Raw genomic sequence first — 17,741 nt, forward strand, 5'->3', positions numbered from 1 at the left:
TCTGCTTAATCAATTGTGATCTGTATACAAAAAGTGGCACCTCAGCTGAGGGATGGAACGCTTGGATGTATGTTGGGTATGGGAAGTGATGGTGAAAAGATGTGACAGATCAACAGGTGACGGGTCAAGTAACAGATCACCTGGTGGTGGATCAGTCAGGTGACATGTCAATTTTTGTGATCAGTCACTTAGTTCCGGACCATCCCTCAATGCTTCTGCATGCCCTCAACCACATCCAGTTCCTTCATGGAGTAAAAGGAAGCATCCGACCTCCACCCACGATTTATAACAGGTAAAATTGCATTCAACTTGTAGTTTGCGAGTCATATCGTGAAATGACGGTCAAATGATGATCAAACAATGGCCAAACAATGGTCAAACAATCTTAAATTCCCTCCAGATTCCATCCCCCTGACTTCCTTCCATTCCATTTCATCCAGGACAGTCTTTCTACGTTATTTTACATCTGCAATACCCTCAGACCGTCTGTCTTCCTCCCGCACTCATGTTTCTTTAGTTACTACTGGAATGATTGTGAACTTATAGATGTTTGGTTATTATAGGGATTACCCCGAGTGATGATGGGACTACCCACAAAAATGAGACCTATTATTATTAGGAATTTAAACCCTTCTTGGACCCTGGAGGATACTGAAGGATCCGATGTACAATGGCGACATGCCTATGCTATGTACGCCGGCGCATACCAGATGTGGCCTTTCCAGAAATTTCAGTATACCTCTCAGACAACCCCTAGTGCCCTACCCTGGTAGCAGTTGCAACAAATATACCAACAAAACCTCATAGAAACTCACCCGACATACATACAAAACCATAGACAAGCAAGAAGAACCATAGTGAAAGCCTTGTTATCTATTATAACAAATTATCCTATAACCACCATGAAGTTATGAACTGATACTCTGTGTCTGTAAAGTTGGTTGAAAATCAACCCAAAAAATCAACCAAAGTTTGGTTGATTGATGCCAGGTTGATTTTTAACCTAATATCAGGTATTTGATTTTCAGTCAATTAGGGCTGTCATTGAGCGAATTTGGGGCTGCGTTTGGCTGAATGTCAATCAATAGTAGGTTGATTATATTGGTTGTATCTGGGATATATAATGGCTCATATTATCAATTGAATATGAATGGGGCAATTGAAATCTTCCATTGATTAAGCAGTAGATATATCATATAATGTAACAAATTTTCGAGCGTGTGTTGCAACACTGTTGAGATCTGTGAATATAGCAATATTGGCGGCTTCATTGATTATCTGTGTGCATAGTTCCTCAGAACCACTCACCACAGCCCGAGCATGATCCTGCCCCAGCTGAAGACAGTATGATTTCAGAACACCCATCAATTATTGAACGAGACGTTGGGAGACTTGCTTATGGTGTTTTCAGATGAAGAAGTTGAAGGAACAGAGGACATTTATGAGAATTAAGCTGAACTTGATGAGGTGGTGGATTTGGATTTGGATGGCTTGAAGTTGATTAGGAGTGGTATTAACAAACCAATATGTCAGCTTGGAATTTCACAGCGTTGGAGCTGGAGAAGAAATTGGACACTGGTAAATCTCTTGAATTCATCACTGTGATTACTTGTACTCTTACACTACTTGAATACAAGTGACATATACGTCGTGCCTTTGCATATACATAAAGTAAAAACACAGACTCTGGACAATCATTACAATTTCTTATGCCATGCATTCCCTCATCCTCTGCTCCCGAAACTTGATAAGATGTGCTCCAACGTCAATTTTTTGGGAGGATTCAAGCCTGAGCTGTATGACCTGTTGCGTTAATTTGTGCTGCTGCTATACTGGCCAACTTCTCAATCACGACTCATGCCCATACTGCAAAGAACTTTGCTGTGGTACCAATGGAAAACCACGGAAGCAATTCACATATATTCCACTTATTCTTCAACTTGATTCTCACATGCGTAATCTGGAGATGATGAAAAAGATGCAGTACCATGCATCGGTTGTTCTGTACCCCTTAGATTGTCATAAAGGGCATCCACATCGACATAAAGCAGCCGTTCATGATCGTCATCTTCTTGAACTACACCAAGAAGATCAGTAAATTCAAAATTGCATGCTTCGTAGCTGGGGTGAGACGTGGTTGTTTGGGGGAAGTTTCCAAGCCAACTTACCTCTCCAAACTGGCAAAACACTATGATCATTGTCTTCAAGTTCAGGATATTCATGCTTCAGATATGCCTCTCTGAAACCTTCAATAGAGAATAACCTGTGCACAGTTGATGGCCTGTAGCGGAAGAAAAAAATACAACCCAACACACAGTAACATTTTATCCACCTGCGCTCAGTCATGCTCTTGGTCTTTCTCTGAATCAGGCTCATAAAGGTGAACACAGTCAGAACAAATGACCACTCTCTTTCTAAACCAGAACCTTTTCAAAGGTGCATTTTCTACACAATACTAAGGTTGGATTATAAGTTTCCGTCCAGCGAGCCAGTTTTAAACACGCACATCGCAAATTCCTTGGATTGCCATGAATAGTCCCAGGGACCAATCCCTTTCAGTTGTATTGGATGGGGAAGGTGGAAACCCAAAAGAGATCTGATAGTATCTTCAGAAGTTGCTACTGGATTGTTTATCGAAGAAGAAGGAATAGAATCAGGCTGAGACCACTGTCATTACCATAATGGAGCATAGGTCCAGGTTCAATAAAATCTGCATTATTAGAGTCAAATCCCCGAAAATAATTCAACTATATTCCCAAACACGCACTTTTGTTATCAGCTCAACCAAAGAGAGATACCGGACAGAACGAATCGCTGAGTGGATGCAGACAACCTCCTGAGAATTTTGTCGACAGGCCACTCAGAATCCACATTGAACAGCCATCTAAGCGGTCCAGAGCTCTGTTTGTTGAAAGGTGAATAGCCCAATGCTCCTTGTGCGAGTATCAACCATCGATGGTGGTTATCCAGAGAGGTTCTTTCAAAGTCATTAGCTGATGCCATTCGCAGTAGTAGATGAAGAGCTATCGACTGCAAGCTAATAAATATCGTGGTGAATTATATTTTTTTAGCATTACATCACTTTTCCACTGCCCTGAACTCCGAGTTTTTTGAAAATAAGATTGGGGTACCCCACAGGCTCACGTAACACCCCAAAAAGTTTGGCATTCTGTAACATAACAACACCAACACTTGTTTTCCCTCCCTACCATCCAAACCCAACTCCCGCAGCATGACAGACTTTGACTTTAGTCCTGATGCACCCTATGACCCAAAGGTGACCTTTTGGGTCTTTATCTCCCTACCAGTCTAGCTGATTGTCTATTGATAGCTACTTTCCCTCCTTCATGTCAATTATCCTCTTGCAGACGGACATGAAGATAATAATCCCAACCCCAATAAGTGAAAGAAGCAACTTGACGACATCAAGAAAAGGGTTGAAAAGCAGCTCGCATCCACCAACACTCACTTTTTCAAGATCATGTCGTCCCTCACTGAAGAGGAACTCAATTCCTGCCGTAAGAAGTACCTATCAACGAGAAGGGAAGCCTGAAATCAATTCATGGGAGATCTTGGACTGTTGTTTGATCATGCCTTCACAGGAAAGAATCCCAACCCTTTTAGTACCAGATACTATTCCAAAGATCAGAAGAAAATGCTTGTATTGTTCGCCTACAGGGATCCCCAGGAGCACAAAGCGCCACGAACTTCAGGAGAACAGCCAACTACCGCAGAACTAGAAAATTATATGCAGTCAGGCATCACCCTTCGGAATGATGGGATACACATATGTCGCCTCTGCCTGTATCTTTTTCAATCGACTAACATACCAGAAAGGGGAAATATTTACTTTCTCATCTACGGGAAACCCAAGCTCTCATCACAACCCTCAAACCAAAGCCTTGTAACCCAACAGACTGACACCATCTCATGAAGAAAGATTCAAAGCTTCAAAGATCTTACTATTTTTCCCATCGGGGACCTTACAGCAACAGAGAACAAGAGGGCGAATGTTCCAGTGTTTGCCATCTTGTCTCTTGTTGGGGGCAGGTTGGCCACCCAAAGAGTGTACGTCACTTGTTGTCTTAGAAAACCAATATCTGTTCAAAATTAACATTTACTCCATCAATGCCAGGTCATGTCTTCCTCCAGCGATCACACCTGGAAGGCCGCCAGTCCGCAAGCAGTAGAGCAATGGTTGAAGACCTCCAAAGCGGTCGCAATTCATCTCCAACTCATGTTCCAAATGGAATGGCCAGAGGAATTCAGCCAGTTTGAACACATGCACAAGGCTGCCCGCTGGATACATCGAGAGATTGACCAGGGACTGTGGATCGGTAAAGTAATTGTGTATAAACTTGGGAGTAGCGTTCACCTCGACGGTAACAATGTCTGCCCCACTGCCACATACTGTTTAGGCGCTTTCAACGGCAGACATATGGAGATTCTGGACCTCGAGGCATGTCTTCTCTACAAGCCAGGTGATGTTATAATAGGCTGGATGAACGTTCTCTTCCACCGCGTCTCCCCATGGGACATCTCAGAACCGTTCCCGGATGAAGTATCCAAGTTCCTGGAGGAATATAAAGTCACCTCAGGGCATGTTTCCGTAGTTAGTTTTTTCCCTGAGTCTGCTTATACTGCTTTGAAGGATAAACCAGAGGGTTGGGCAAGGACCACAAGTTTTGGTCGTAGAAAGATACACTGCTGATTCCTGTACCCCAGTGAGGGTGGTGGTGGTTAGATTGAGTATAAACATGTTGGATGATTTAGAATGACTTCAAAATCAGTATTATCATCTATCTACCAGTCAAAAAGGTATTGAATGGATAGGTTAGGTTAGGATGATAGGTGGTGACTATGGTCCGATATGAGATCCTGCATACACTCCTTCCATCCATTCACCCTTTTCTTACTTCTCACTGACAGCCCCTTCATCTGCAACCACAATTTGAACTGGCTATTTTGGTAGGCTTCTATAAGTCGCTTCACCTGTTGAACAACTGTAGGGTCAACTTTTCCAAAAGAAACAGATCCAAAAAATGCTTCGAGTGCGTTTCCATGATCTATGATCACATCAACTGAGTACTCATTGAGGACATATCCTCCAGCATGGCAACTTCGGCTGAGAGAAATGCATGCGTGGATGGTGAAATGCAAGAGGAGGGGAGTTGAATTCTTGTATGTATTCTTCAATCCACTGGTTGTGTGCATTGTCTTCCACTAAGTCAGAAGTGGTTTTGAGTCAGTTTTTTCTTTTGAGAATAAACGCACTGTGGTTTTATTCTCTGGAGTCCTCTCCAATGGTTCTTTCAGCTGCATTGTCACTTCTCCTAGGTAAATATTGCAACTCGAATTCACACAAAAATATATAAGCTCACCCTTGAACTCTTTTCCGTTTATTAGGTTTTTTTAGGTCATAGGAAACCTGATACTTTGCCCTCCAGTGAAGGGTTTTGGAGTTTAAATGATGGGTTTGATTAAGTTGAGGAATTGGACATGGGATTATTTCGTTGTCCAAATAAATTTTCCATCTGATTTCTGATGAGTCACCCTGGGACACCCATATTTTGTTACCATTTCGGAAAACATCCCCTGGGTTGCGCTAATGCGACTTAGTTGACTATGCTACAAGGTTCTTTTTGCACTTTAGAACAGTGCTACGGAGCGATATTTATCGTATTAAGAACTAGAGTGAGCCCGAATTGCTAGTTAAAGCTAGTGCCGCTAGTAGAATGTGCCGTCGGCGCAGCTAGACCAGTTAGAGAGAGCCGTAGATCGTGTCAGAAAACTGTATGACCGTTCGAAACCTGTAGAACACTATGAGCAGAGGACTTAAGCGGTAATTCACCAAGTTCTACTCTCTACATTCTACTATGCACTGGCATATCAAGGGATTGTACTATTAGAAGACTTGTAGTCTTCACAGAACCGTTCGTAGCAGAACTTAACAAAGTCAAAAGACCTTCATACTAGGAGTACCTACTTCTACGGGGGATTTAGTTGACAAGAAATCGGACATTGGACCACACAGACTAGGAGAAATTTGATATGACCGTAGATCGAGTCCCGATCTGAGGAAAAGACAAAAAGACATGATACAGATCCCAGATCACAGATAGAGTACCTAGGAACCAGGCAGGAATGAACAACGGATCTTGGAGTCCGTGCTGTTCATGTGCTATGGCGATTCGGAACTCTGGATCCATATGCTGGAACTACTTGGACTCACAAAGTCCATATGATTTGATAACGACGAAATGCAGGATAAGGTCCGTAGGCAGGAAATACCATATGGTACGCCTATGTAGGTCCATTCTACATGCTGAAACAAGAATGAAGAACGGTCCAGATTGGTCCAAAACATAAGATTCGAATACGGAAAAGCTCCGTAGACAAGATTCTGCACATGTAGCAGTCCCTAGCGATAAGACTCCGCATGGATTCGTAGCTACGGTGCATTATTTTTAGAGATAGAACAAGTAGAGATAGGATTACAAAGCTAGCGTAGAAGTAGTATAAAAGCAGCTCATGTATCCGTAGATAAAAAAGTACTACCCGTGCGTAGGAAAGTCCTGAGTGGGTTGCCCGTGAGTAACTGCTCTTGACACCAATAGAGAGATTTGCCCTGTCTTTGTGCAGTGAAACGATAAGATTTGATTTGAACTATACGAGACCGTCGAGGTCAAAAACTAGAGAACTATCCGTCCGTAGGCCGCCGAGGTCTTGATTACTGTTTCGTGATCCGTCGAGGGTCTTAGCGTTCGTGTCCGCCGAGGACTTAGTTTTCGTGTCCGTCGAGGGCAATAGTCTCCAATCGTTCGAATTAGTCTTACCGTAGACGAAATTCATAGTCCCACTTAGTCCACTGGACAATAAACAGAGCCCCTACAAACCTTAGAATCCTGTAGCTGTGGTGTTTTTTTACACTTGCAGTTACACATTGATTTCATAAGAACTTCATACGATACTGAGACTGTGATCTTGTGCGTAACCTTTGCCAAGCAGTCCACCCTTGCAATCTTTCCTGGTGTGTAGAGTTATTGATAGACTTTACACGGAGGTTTACTAGTTTTTGGGTTGATTTGGTGTTGGTGCTACTCCCGTAGCTCTGATATTAGGTTGACTCTTGAGTGGTATTCTTCGCCCATTAGCGCCCTTTTTCTGTCCCAACGTCTACATTGCGTTCCAACTCACAAGCCTGATAAATGTATGGGATTTTCGAGTGGCTAGTTGTTTTGGCGAACTAGGGGGAGTCAGCTGAAAGGAGAAGATCTCAGAATCAGTTATGTGTGGAAGTAAGATATGTATACTCACTATCCAGAGGAAGATTGGTCATGACATTAATTGAAGGAAGAAAGGAAGAGAATAAGCAAGCAGGCATTTTGCTGTCATGTGGGAACTATCTTGTCTATATCATGTAAGCCATATGTGGAAACACTTATTGTGACCAAAATGTGACTCAAACAATAAACACTGATGAAATTTAACCTAAATGAGATTACAGTTTTATAGTAAAATACATTAGTTGTTGTGGCCAATGCAGTGATCATTTGCGCAAAAGGTGCCGGAATGCTAACTCAATGCAGGGTCTTTGTCGCTTCAACATCGATTATGAAGTCACTAAGTCACATGAACAGTGACCTTATGTAACATTGAATCAGCATTACAGCAGCTTTTGCACAAACAATCACTTCATTAGGAACAATAACTAATATACTTTAGTACAAAACTATTATCCTATTTAGGTTAATTTTCATGAATTTTCATTGCTTGAGTCACAATTTGGTCACATCAAACCCTTCCACATACACTGCCAATCATTGAACAGATAGCTGACATATGTGCTACTTTATATAATCACCATCTGTCTCCATATATGTTCACGATATGTAGAGTCACATGACAATGCCATAAATACTCAGCACAAATGTTTCCAGTGGTCCTCCTGCCCTACTCCTGCATACATTGACCTTTGGTAGGTAAAATATGCCATTTGGACCCATTTCCATCACAGGAGGAACAAGGGACACCAGAATTCCCTTTGCTGGACTGTGTTACAGCATTATTACAGCATGGTCAACATATGTTCATGATATATTGAGTTTATGGGATATATATAAAGTAGCACATATTTGTAGGACATGGGCCGGTTTTGGTGGTGTACGACTTACATTACTGCCACATGACATAGACAAGACAGCGCTCACATGACAGCAAAATGCCCCCAGTGATACCATGGGTATTTCTCAGAAAGTACGTCTTGAGTGATATAAACATCTGCTCTCTTGATGGTATGGAACTACAAGGCTGCTGGTAAACACTCGTGTCTTTGTTTCCCAAATCTGATTAACCACACACCTGATCATATTCCGAGTCCATATCGTGTTCCCTAGACTCGTGCTGCTGAATGGGAACCGGATGATAATGATTGTGTGTTTGATTTCCATGAACTTCATTGACTGTGACGTTACCAAAAGAACACCTGGATGCATGACTAAGAACCTTCATGGGTAGAAAACAAATTGAACGCAGGAGAAGGGGACGGAATGGAGGGCGGTGAGATGGTTGAATTTGCGAAAGGGAGAAGGTTTAAAAGTGCACCGAGTCATCATGATATAGCTGTTACGGAAACATACTATTCTGTGTTTCGATGTGCGGTGCACAGGGATATGCAACTTTTCTTAAAATGGGGTCTTCCCGTCTTTTTGTAGCCTCAGCAATTTTTTGTAAGTTTCTTTGAGTACACAAGAGCTTGTATGTACAACCGTGGCCACCAGAAGATAGAGGATCCCTCATGAGAATCAAAATATAGTACATACCCTGTTGTGAGAACAGCGTGACAGCTCAGGAACAGTCTAATTCTGAATGTAGATCAAGAATATTAAGACATAGCGAAATGGAAACAAGAATGTTAAGACTAAATACAAGATTCCAGAGACAAGGGAGTGGAAGGTAGTGTAAAATAAGCAAAATGAGTCCCCAATCCACTAGAGAAATCAATAAGCGAGGCTGTGCAGAATGACTGTTGCTGGACGTGACGATCCGTGACAAAAAGATTTGCACTTCTCGTCGCACCCTCGGACACTCCCCGACACTTCTTACAGCTCTCCTAAAATCCTGATAAAATCAGGTTAACATTCTGAACACTACTAAACTATTCTGGTCAATTTTTTAATATGGCAGGTAGTGTGGGGAAGTGGATCTCGAAAATGTTGCATATCCCTGCGCAGAATAGTACATGTCAGTGCTTTCAATTAAGTTCTCATACACCACGCCGTGTAATACGTGGATCATGTAAGTGTGTACAATATTTTAGTCAAGCCCTCGAGAGCTAATGGTTGTCTTCAAGATTCAAGAGCGCACGAATAAGAAACAACGTTTTCGACCCATAATCATATAAAAACATGGCTTGCACGACATGAGATGCGATGTACGGTGAGGATAGCATGCACGGAAAGATATAACAAGTACAACACGCGACAGGACCACGACATGGTGGGGAGGAGGGAGTCCCCGCAATCGTTTGCCCTGCCGAGGTGGATATCCTGCTAAACCTTCGTAGCGAATATAGAGGGGGAGGGGGAGGGTTTTACGCAGTCGTTGCCCTGTAAAGAGGGAGTTGGTAGTTAGCCCAGTGTTACAAGAAAGTAAGTGTGGGATCCGTACTTCTGTTGGTGGGAGGCCTTGATAGCGGCGACTTTGGCCTTCTTCTCTGCGATCCGCTTGGCGAGAAGGGCACTGTCAAGTTTCGAATCAATAACATGGTCCTTTGAGGATACATATATGTAGTGACGTACTCGAACTCGGCCTTCTGTTCCTTCTGGTGCTCGAATCTGCGACGCTTGATGGACTTAAGGTGACGACGGCGTTGGAGACGCATAGGGGTGACCAAACGTTGGATTTTCGGACTAAGAAACGAATAATGAAGAAATGCGGGTTGAGAAAGAACAACAGGGGGGGAGGGCTGAGGGAAACTCACGCCTTGGTGTAAGGCTTAGCGTTCTCCTTCTTCGAACTCTTAACCTCTCTCCTAACAACGTATTTCGTAACATCATCCTCTTTGCTCAAGTTGAAGAACTTCCTAATCTTCGTCGCCCTCTTGGGACCGAGCCTCTTGGGGAGAACGGTATCGGTGAGACCGGGAATTTCTTGTTCACCTTGTTTGACGATGACAAGAGAGAGCACGGCGATATCGGGACCAACGATGCATCCTCGGACGGATTTACGCCTACGCTCACCCGTACGACGGATTCGGTAGCAAGAGTGACCATCGGCGAGGAGGAGACGGACACGGTATGGGAGAAGGACACCTTGTTTCATTGGAAAACCTTGCTTGTCGTTTCCACCGGTGATACGGAAAACGTAGCCCTTCCACTCGTCGCCTACGGAATCGGCAGGGACTTCCTGGGACATTTTCTTGTCGAAGAAGACACGACTAGAAAAGATAAAATGGAGAATAAGTTTCCTTGTTGAGATGGTTCGTACAAGTTGTACACACTAGCGTTTCTCGTCATCGAGGTCGATGAGTTTTTGGGCCCCAGTCGCGGGGTCTAGAGGTAAGGACGGGTCAGGATTCGGGTAGCATGGATGAGAAGGGAACTGGAACTGACTAGCGATGTTCAACTTCATGATTTGGGATTGGAAGAGGCTAGCAGCGACCTGCAACGGCTGCTCTTGAGGATCTTGATGCTGAGGAGGAGGATGAGGATACCTTGTTGGGGCGGGAAGTCAGTAACAACAAGAACAAACAGATGAAATAATTAAGGTTCGGAACTAGTCAGTTCCTCCAAGCCACTCGGCATACGCCGAACTCAATCACGCGCTGGACTGCATTGCTCGAGCCTCGACTTCAGTAACAGGCATCAAGGCCGCACCTTCAAGACTCTTTTCTCTCTCTTCTTCTCCTCCAAGACAGTCGCCATGGGTCGTATGCACGCTCCCGGAAAGGGCATTTGTACGTCGCAGAAATTATTGGAAATTTCAACGATACTGACTTTTACACCCTACAGCGTCCTCTGCTCTCCCCTACCGTCGCGCTCCTCCTACTTGGCTGAAGACGACTCCAGACGACGTTGTTGATCAGATCATCAAGCTCGCCCGTAAGGGCTTGCCTCCGTCCCAAATCGGTGTTACTCTCCGTGACTCGCATGGTATCCCCCAAGTGCGATTCGTCACTGGTAACAAAATTCTTCGTATCCTCAAGGCGAACGGTGTGTCCTCTATCTTCGTTGAAAGTCATGTATGGACTCTCATACACTGGCTTGCTATCTTTTTCCCTCTATCCCCTTTCTGTTTATCCAAAAATTATCTTTTTGGAATACCTTTTGTTTGGGGATAGGACTTGGCCCATCCATCCCTGAGGACCTATGGTTCCTCATCAAAAAGGCGGTTGCCGTCCGAAAACACCTTGAGGTCAACCGCAAGGACAAGGATTCCAAGTTCCGTCTTATCTTGATCGAGTCCAGGATTCACAGGTGTGTGGTTATTGTGGTTATCAGTCTCGATATTGTTTCCTGATATTCGGTTTACTCTATGTAGGCTGGCTCGTTACTACAAGACCAAGCAGCAGATTCCTCCCACTTTCAAGTACGACTCTGCTACCGCCTCCACTCTCATTGCCTAAGCGTGTGGTGGTTTTTGGGAGGGCGAGCCTCTTGTCGAAATTCTATGGCATTACTCTCATGTACTCTACCGCGCTGTATGCAAATCTACATGCCACGTTATGCGTAGCAAATGACAGTTCAACAGTGTGATACTTCACAGAGAAAATGTCTTTCGAGCAACTCTGGACCTACCCATAACCGGCTTGAGCCTTGGTGCATGAAACACCTATGGACGGTGGAGCTGCATACCGTGTCGTTCACCATATACTTCACCTCTTCTGCGAGGTTACTTTTCCGCTCGTTTGCTCGAACGACGATTTGGGTTCAAGGACTCCATTCGAGGATGCTTGGTATAACGGTAGGTGGGTCGGGGAATGCTCTCGACATCTCCTGTTACTTAACTTAGTATTGTCATGTTGTACTAGATTCCAAAGATTCATCCTTGCCCCCCCTCCCCCACCCCGAAGACAAGTCCAGGCTCATGGTATTCCTTCCGCAAAATCGAATACCCACGAACAATCCGACTCCGGAAAAACCTTCGAGGATAGATGGACCTAAAGAATTGAGGGTAATTCAACATCAGCTAAGGGCCGCTCACGATTCAGAAATTACTGACAGGTGCAGGCACAACCGGTTTTCCTTTCGGTGCCAACTGCCATATCCCCACATGAAGATAAAACTCTTCTAGGGTTCCGTATGATGTTTCGTCCGGGAGGATTGTGTACATCTACTCGTCGTATGTGAGTAAGAAGTTTGTGTAAAACTACCTCCGAAGGGAAGATTAACGAGTTCACCTTGTAACTACCTGTCGAAGTTGTACCGGATTCGCAAGAAGGTGGTTCTGAAGGTGAAATAAAGACTTTTAAAGTGTTGTCTTGATACCCTTTCGTTGTTATCAACGTCAGTCGCTGTTTTATCCCATTGTGGTAGGGCGGCAAAGAGTCAGCCCTGGACATGAGTGGCACGAGGATCTAACTTACCGACCGACTCAACCCAAGGAGCTCTCCACTGCCTACATTCTCAACTCGGTATCTAAATGCGTGACTTGATACCAAGTTCGAAATGTTGCATGACGGTGAGTTGATGTTGAATGTATCGAGTTGGGTATTGATTCGGTTTATTCGCCACTTGATAAGAAGCGTAAGTTCTAGGTTGCAGAAAAGTTTCGAAAACTAGAAGGTTACAGATACTTACCAATGTCGCATTATCCCGAGGTTCTGGAACGACTTTCACGAAACCAGAATCGGTGGCGAGATATAACGGTCTCTCGACATGGCAATCGTTGTCGAAGGATTGTGTTGTACTAATCTGATATATACCGTCTTCGAGTCCTTGTCGATTTTTAAGGGCGACGGTGAAGGGGGTGGTGGGAGGGGTTGTGTTCCCCTCAACTGGTTCCAGAAAACGGGCTTTTGTTGGTCAGTTTAGGGCTTGGAATAGAAGGACGAAAGCGACATACTGTTTATTCTAAGGCTGTATCCTTTGTGAGGTGAGTCAATGCCTTGACTCCCCGGGAACCTGACTGAAACTGGCATCATCACCAGGTGTAACGATTCTGTGCGACGGTTGTTGGTCAGAAAGAGCAGTGTCACCTGGGTCACGACTCACTGAACGACGAGCATGATCCTGATAATTAATAGCACTTCACTGATCAGATTTGATCGTTAATGGAGGTGAAGAATGAAACAAGCGCTATGTTGTTTTCCCGATCTGGGATGAAAGAATAAGAATAAGAGCTTGGTCCGTATTTGTATTCATTTGTACCATGTAGGGGTCGGTCCTTATATGTATAAGCAGCTGCCTTTTTCGGATGACAGCCGTGCCTGCCTCTGCCAGCGGAACTTTCGTAAGTTTTACTCCAGCCGCACATAACGTGTCGTGGACGTGGATTCGCGGAAAATCATATTCAACATCCAAAAAGAAAGCTAAAAGCCCGCGTGATTTCTACATGTCAGGCTAGTCAGAATATTTTATTAGCTCATGTCGCTGTTTACTCTTTGTCAAGACCTTCTTGTGTTACTGGACAAAAAGATCCGGCTCACCCGCTGCAGACGACTCCAACGTGCTTGAGGATCATCCCCATGTCACCTTGCTAGACGAAAGGAATATTCGCTGGAAACAAACAGACTCGGTTTACATAATACTTATAGGTGCATTTTGTCGCAAACTTGTGTATTCGCAGTCCTTCTATTTCTCCATATCTCGGTATACTTGAATAATGAAAATTTAACCTCCTGAACGTATCTTGATTCTTTTGTTGGACATCGGGAAATGTAGCGTCTGTCTGAGTTCTGGGTAAACACGCACGTGAATGTAGTCCGTATCCAAGTTTTAGTTTCATTGTGATCTCAGATGAATATTTATATCTTCCACTGCGTTACTACTAGAAGACAGGCGTAGCCGGTAAGAGCTGGGTCATGATTTTCTTGATAGCAGAGGATTCGCCACCCGTGATTGAGAGTAGAACCCAGTAAGTAGAAGGCGAAGAAAGATTCCGGCGTGGTTCGAAGTGTGGTAGGATCGGGAATGAAGGTTGAATGATTTACAGGGATTTGATTAATTCCGTGAACATGCGTTCCCTGGTGCGCCTGTCGGCTAAGCAAGCGCCCTCGGGTAATGGGCGGTTGTACGTGGCATACATACGGCCGATGATTGAGATTGAAACTCCGACTCTGTTCCGAAGTAAATCCGACGTTATCGATACGTAGGACGTCTCGCATCTTTCCCTAGGAGTCTCGAGCCTCAAACATCTATGTCCAGCCTCCAGGAGCCTGTTTCCGAGGGGTTGAAAAACTCTCATAATGGAATGGTACACAATATATAGTATTCGAGTTGGTAGGAGACTAAGTACAGTGAATTTGAGGATGCAAGATACTTGAACATGTTGATTCGCCTGTATAGCGACTATCAGCGGAGTTTTAATATCGCTGAACATTCCGACCCTGCCGAGCGTGAAACGCAGAGTTCGCGTGTTCACGGAATTAATCAAATCCCTGTACATAAAGTATGAAGGAAATGTTAAGCTTCCCCACGTGTTGGATAGTGCGGCCCGTGCGTGACCTGGCTCGTCTTCTGACCTTCATCTCCTACTAAATGTTCCCACTGCTGGTGCGTCCCCAATGGACCACGATATCATCTGGAAACCCTCTCAGCCAAATTTCATCGCTGTAGAATCTTTGCGACGCGCAATAAACAGAAAACACGGCTTGTCTCTCAGTAATATTCCTTCAATTGTCGGGTCCGAATCTGTTCTCATTTCACAACAGGAACTTACCAAGACTTATACGGTTACTCTGTGAATGATGATACCTTCTGGCTGGACCTTTCGCAACAACTTGGGATAATATACTCCCGATCTCCGAAGAAGGAATGCCTGAGTTCTTGTCATTGCGATTGCTCCCATTCTAACTCATAAGCTTGGAACAACTAGGTCAACGAACCCGGTTCTTCGCCTCACCAACTGGATTGGTTTCCAGGCGCCCAACTGAATTATGCCGAGAACCTTCTTTTTCGCCGTGACGATGGAGTGGCGTGTAGCACTGTGGATGAGAGAGGAATTGCGATAGATTATAGCTACAAGGAGCTACGGTCCATGGTGCAGGCCGTTTCTGCTGCTATGAGGTCGAGTGGTGTTGTTGCTGGCGATAGAATAGCTGGTATGCTGGACTTGATTCTCCCTCGTCTGCCCACTTATTCTTCTCAGCTGTGATCACCAATTCCATTGAAGCCGTCGTTCTCTTCTTGGCCACAGCCAGTATTGGTGCGATATATACGAGCACCGCGCCTGACATGGGCGCAAAGGTATCTCGTACTCGTCATTATCACTGACGTTCTATTTACAATCATTCGACTAGGGTATCTTGAATCGTTATGAACAAATCAAACCAAAGCTTCTATTCATGGAAACCGAAGTCTTCTACGCTGGCAAAGTTATTGATCTGAGTGGCAAGTGCTTGGAAGTCCTCTCTTCGCTCAATCAAAGAGGGTTGCAGTCGACGATATTGTTGCCAAGCAGAATAACTGGACGAGTTTTTACACTGCAAGCACTCGCAAGATACGATATGCAAGTCTTGTTCGATGTAAATTTCATGGCGTTCATCTCTAACCCTATTACAACAGACTCAGTTACGCTGATTTTTTAGCAAGGGGAGATAATAGCGCCTTGACTTTTGAACAACTTCCATTCAATCATCCTCTGATAATTCTTTATTCCTCAGGTATCAATCATTCACAGCTTAATCAACTTGGGGATGCTCATAATTATATAGGAACTACTGGCACGCCCAAATGCATTGTCCATCGTGCCGGGGTGAGTACGCGTCGCACTCTATCAATTGCAAGGAGTTGACCAGCCTTTGGCTGCAGGGAATTTTACTTCAGATCAAGAAGGAGCTAGCATACTGCTACGGGCTAGATGCGTTGGGTACATTCTTTCAATACACGACGGTATGTTAGAAATCTTGGTAGCACCGTATTTATCATTAAAAATCGGTGATAGACTGGTTGGATGATGTGGACTCTTCTCATGGGCTCTTTGTCTTTGGGTGCGCGAATGATACTATACGACGGATCCCCTTTCCACCCAGATATCCAGACTTTCGTTAAAATGATAAATGATCAAGGGTATGTGTATTTTACCTTACTGTCGAATGACGGTCGGCTTATGTCGTGAACCAAGGGCGACCGTTACTGGCCTCAGCCCTCGCTTTCTGTCAGAAATGCGCAGTCAAGGCATACAACCACGTACGCCGTCTCTCGGACCATACGAATGGGGTTATAACCTTTTTGTCTTTCTAGATGAAGTCGCTAGTTTCGAAGCTCTGCAAAGCATTGCCGTTGGAGGCTCTATATTGACTCCCAATGTTCACGCGTGGGCGCAGAAAGCTTTTGGTCCTTCAACACGAGTTTTCATCGCCATGGGAGGAACAGATATTTGTGCGGCATGTGAGTCGTGTGTTCGTCTTTTCACCGGATTTACTGACATCCTCCAGTTGTGGTTAGCATTCCAAGTTTACAGATACACGTCGGAGGTATGTTTATGAAATGTCTTCTCTCAACTCAGGAACCTCATCCGCGATACAGAGATATCCTGCAAGAGCTTGGGAATAAAGGTCGAAGTCTTTGACAGCCACGGTCGCAACATCGAGGGAACTGGTAGGGCGGGTGAGATGGTGGTTACGAAAGGCCATCCGACCGTCCCACTCTTCTTCTGGGGTGACAAATCGGGTGAGAAATTCCGCAAGGCGTACTTTGACATGTTTCCCGGTATGTCTTCATTCCTTACTATCTGCGGAGTGTCATCGACATCTTTCAAAGGCATATGGAGGCAGGGTGACTTCATGGTTGTTAATCCCAAAACTGGCGGGATCCAGATTCTGGGACGTAGGTGGGTGCAGTGCTCTCTTTTGAAACCGAAGAATAATTGCTTCTACTAGTGATGGAGTTCTCAATCCGAAGGGCATCAGATTTGGGGCAGGAGAGATTTATTCAGTTGTAGAACAGCTGGAAGGCGTTTCTGAACAGGTCGACGATTGCATTTGCGTTGGACAACGTCGGGCGCAAGATCCTGAGGAGCGTGTCTTTCTTTTCGTGAAAATGAGACACGGATATTCCTTCACCAAGATTCTTGCAATGCAAATCAAGGCCGCAATCAGGAACCAGCTGACTGCTCGACATGTTCCTGATTTCATGATTGAGGTGAAAAATATACCAGTCAGTTCAAGATGATGTATTTCGGTGTTACTTTGCTCACTATTTCCTTACAGTACACGACCAACGGCAAGAAGATCGAGATAGCGGTGAAACAGATTATTTCTGGAGCTGTATTGAAGCCGAGTGCATCAGTCGCGAATCCTGAAGCTCTGGAAGAATACTATAAGTACTGTCGAGATGCTGAAGTGGAAGCTAGTCGGGCGAAGTTGTAGTTTACGATTCAAGTTCGAATGAATGTTTATGAGTCCTTTTCTGTCCCGGGTTCACGCGTCGTATACCTGCTGGTTGAGTTTCTAATCTTGTGATCATTGTAGGCTTGGTTCCCGGTACACCTTGGCCCTTCAATCAAGGCACCAATGAGTGAGCCTTGAAACAACTGCCTTGTATATAGCATCTCAAGAGGTCTAGAGGGCGAACAAAAAT

The 17,741-nt window shown here is 44.5% G+C and overlaps 5 protein-coding genes across 5 annotated transcripts; 3 read left to right on the plus strand and 2 right to left on the minus strand.

The window, feature by feature from the left end:
- Positions 1 to 4,138: 4,138 nt before the first annotated feature.
- Positions 4,139 to 4,711, plus strand: E1B28_005437 (uncharacterized protein; the record flags this gene model as incomplete). Its single annotated transcript, XM_043149999.1, has 1 exon — positions 4,139 to 4,711. The coding sequence occupies one exon, from the start codon at positions 4,139 to 4,141 to the stop codon at positions 4,709 to 4,711; it is 573 nt and encodes a 190-aa protein (XP_043011083.1).
- Positions 4,712 to 9,357: 4,646 nt separating this feature from the next.
- E1B28_005438 (uncharacterized protein) lies at positions 9,358 to 10,735 on the minus strand. The gene is made up of 6 exons (XM_043150000.1): positions 10,614 to 10,735; positions 10,502 to 10,553; positions 9,983 to 10,438; positions 9,801 to 9,911; positions 9,670 to 9,741; positions 9,358 to 9,608 (listed from the first exon to the last, which is right to left on the minus strand). Exons 1-6 carry the CDS (start codon positions 10,630 to 10,632, stop codon positions 9,593 to 9,595), a joined length of 726 nt encoding a protein of 241 aa, XP_043011084.1. The 5' UTR covers positions 10,633 to 10,735; the 3' UTR covers positions 9,358 to 9,592.
- Positions 10,736 to 10,862: 127 nt separating this feature from the next.
- On the plus strand, positions 10,863 to 11,734 carry RPS13 (ribosomal 40S subunit protein S13). The gene is made up of 4 exons (XM_043150001.1): positions 10,863 to 10,957; positions 11,013 to 11,213; positions 11,342 to 11,477; positions 11,542 to 11,734. The coding sequence occupies exons 1-4, from the start codon at positions 10,924 to 10,926 to the stop codon at positions 11,624 to 11,626; spliced, it is 456 nt and encodes a 151-aa protein (XP_043011085.1). The 5' UTR covers positions 10,863 to 10,923; the 3' UTR covers positions 11,627 to 11,734.
- Positions 11,735 to 12,085: 351 nt separating this feature from the next.
- On the minus strand, positions 12,086 to 13,141 carry E1B28_005440 (uncharacterized protein; the record flags this gene model as incomplete). The annotated part of the gene is made up of 6 exons (XM_043150002.1): positions 12,086 to 12,160; positions 12,223 to 12,333; positions 12,401 to 12,514; positions 12,587 to 12,733; positions 12,801 to 13,015; positions 13,066 to 13,141. The coding sequence occupies 6 exons, from the start codon at positions 13,139 to 13,141 to the stop codon at positions 12,086 to 12,088; spliced, it is 738 nt and encodes a 245-aa protein (XP_043011086.1).
- A 1,507-nt stretch (positions 13,142 to 14,648) lies between these two features.
- E1B28_005441 (putative NRPS-like protein biosynthetic cluster) lies at positions 14,649 to 17,580 on the plus strand. The gene is made up of 16 exons (XM_043150003.1): positions 14,649 to 14,714; positions 14,778 to 14,822; positions 14,873 to 15,262; positions 15,310 to 15,407; positions 15,461 to 15,669; positions 15,726 to 15,823; positions 15,875 to 15,915; positions 15,972 to 16,052; positions 16,105 to 16,229; positions 16,285 to 16,349; positions 16,404 to 16,550; positions 16,598 to 16,636; positions 16,689 to 16,871; positions 16,923 to 16,992; positions 17,042 to 17,318; positions 17,372 to 17,580. The coding sequence occupies exons 3-16, from the start codon at positions 15,199 to 15,201 to the stop codon at positions 17,528 to 17,530; spliced, it is 1,656 nt and encodes a 551-aa protein (XP_043011087.1). The 5' UTR covers positions 14,649 to 14,714; positions 14,778 to 14,822; positions 14,873 to 15,198; the 3' UTR covers positions 17,531 to 17,580.
- The last annotated feature ends 161 nt before the right edge of the window (positions 17,581 to 17,741 follow it).

Source organism: Marasmius oreades, chromosome 3 (assembly GCF_018924745.1).
Source record: "Marasmius oreades isolate 03SP1 chromosome 3, whole genome shotgun sequence".
NCBI classification, from domain to species: Eukaryota; Fungi; Basidiomycota; class Agaricomycetes; order Agaricales; family Marasmiaceae; genus Marasmius; species Marasmius oreades.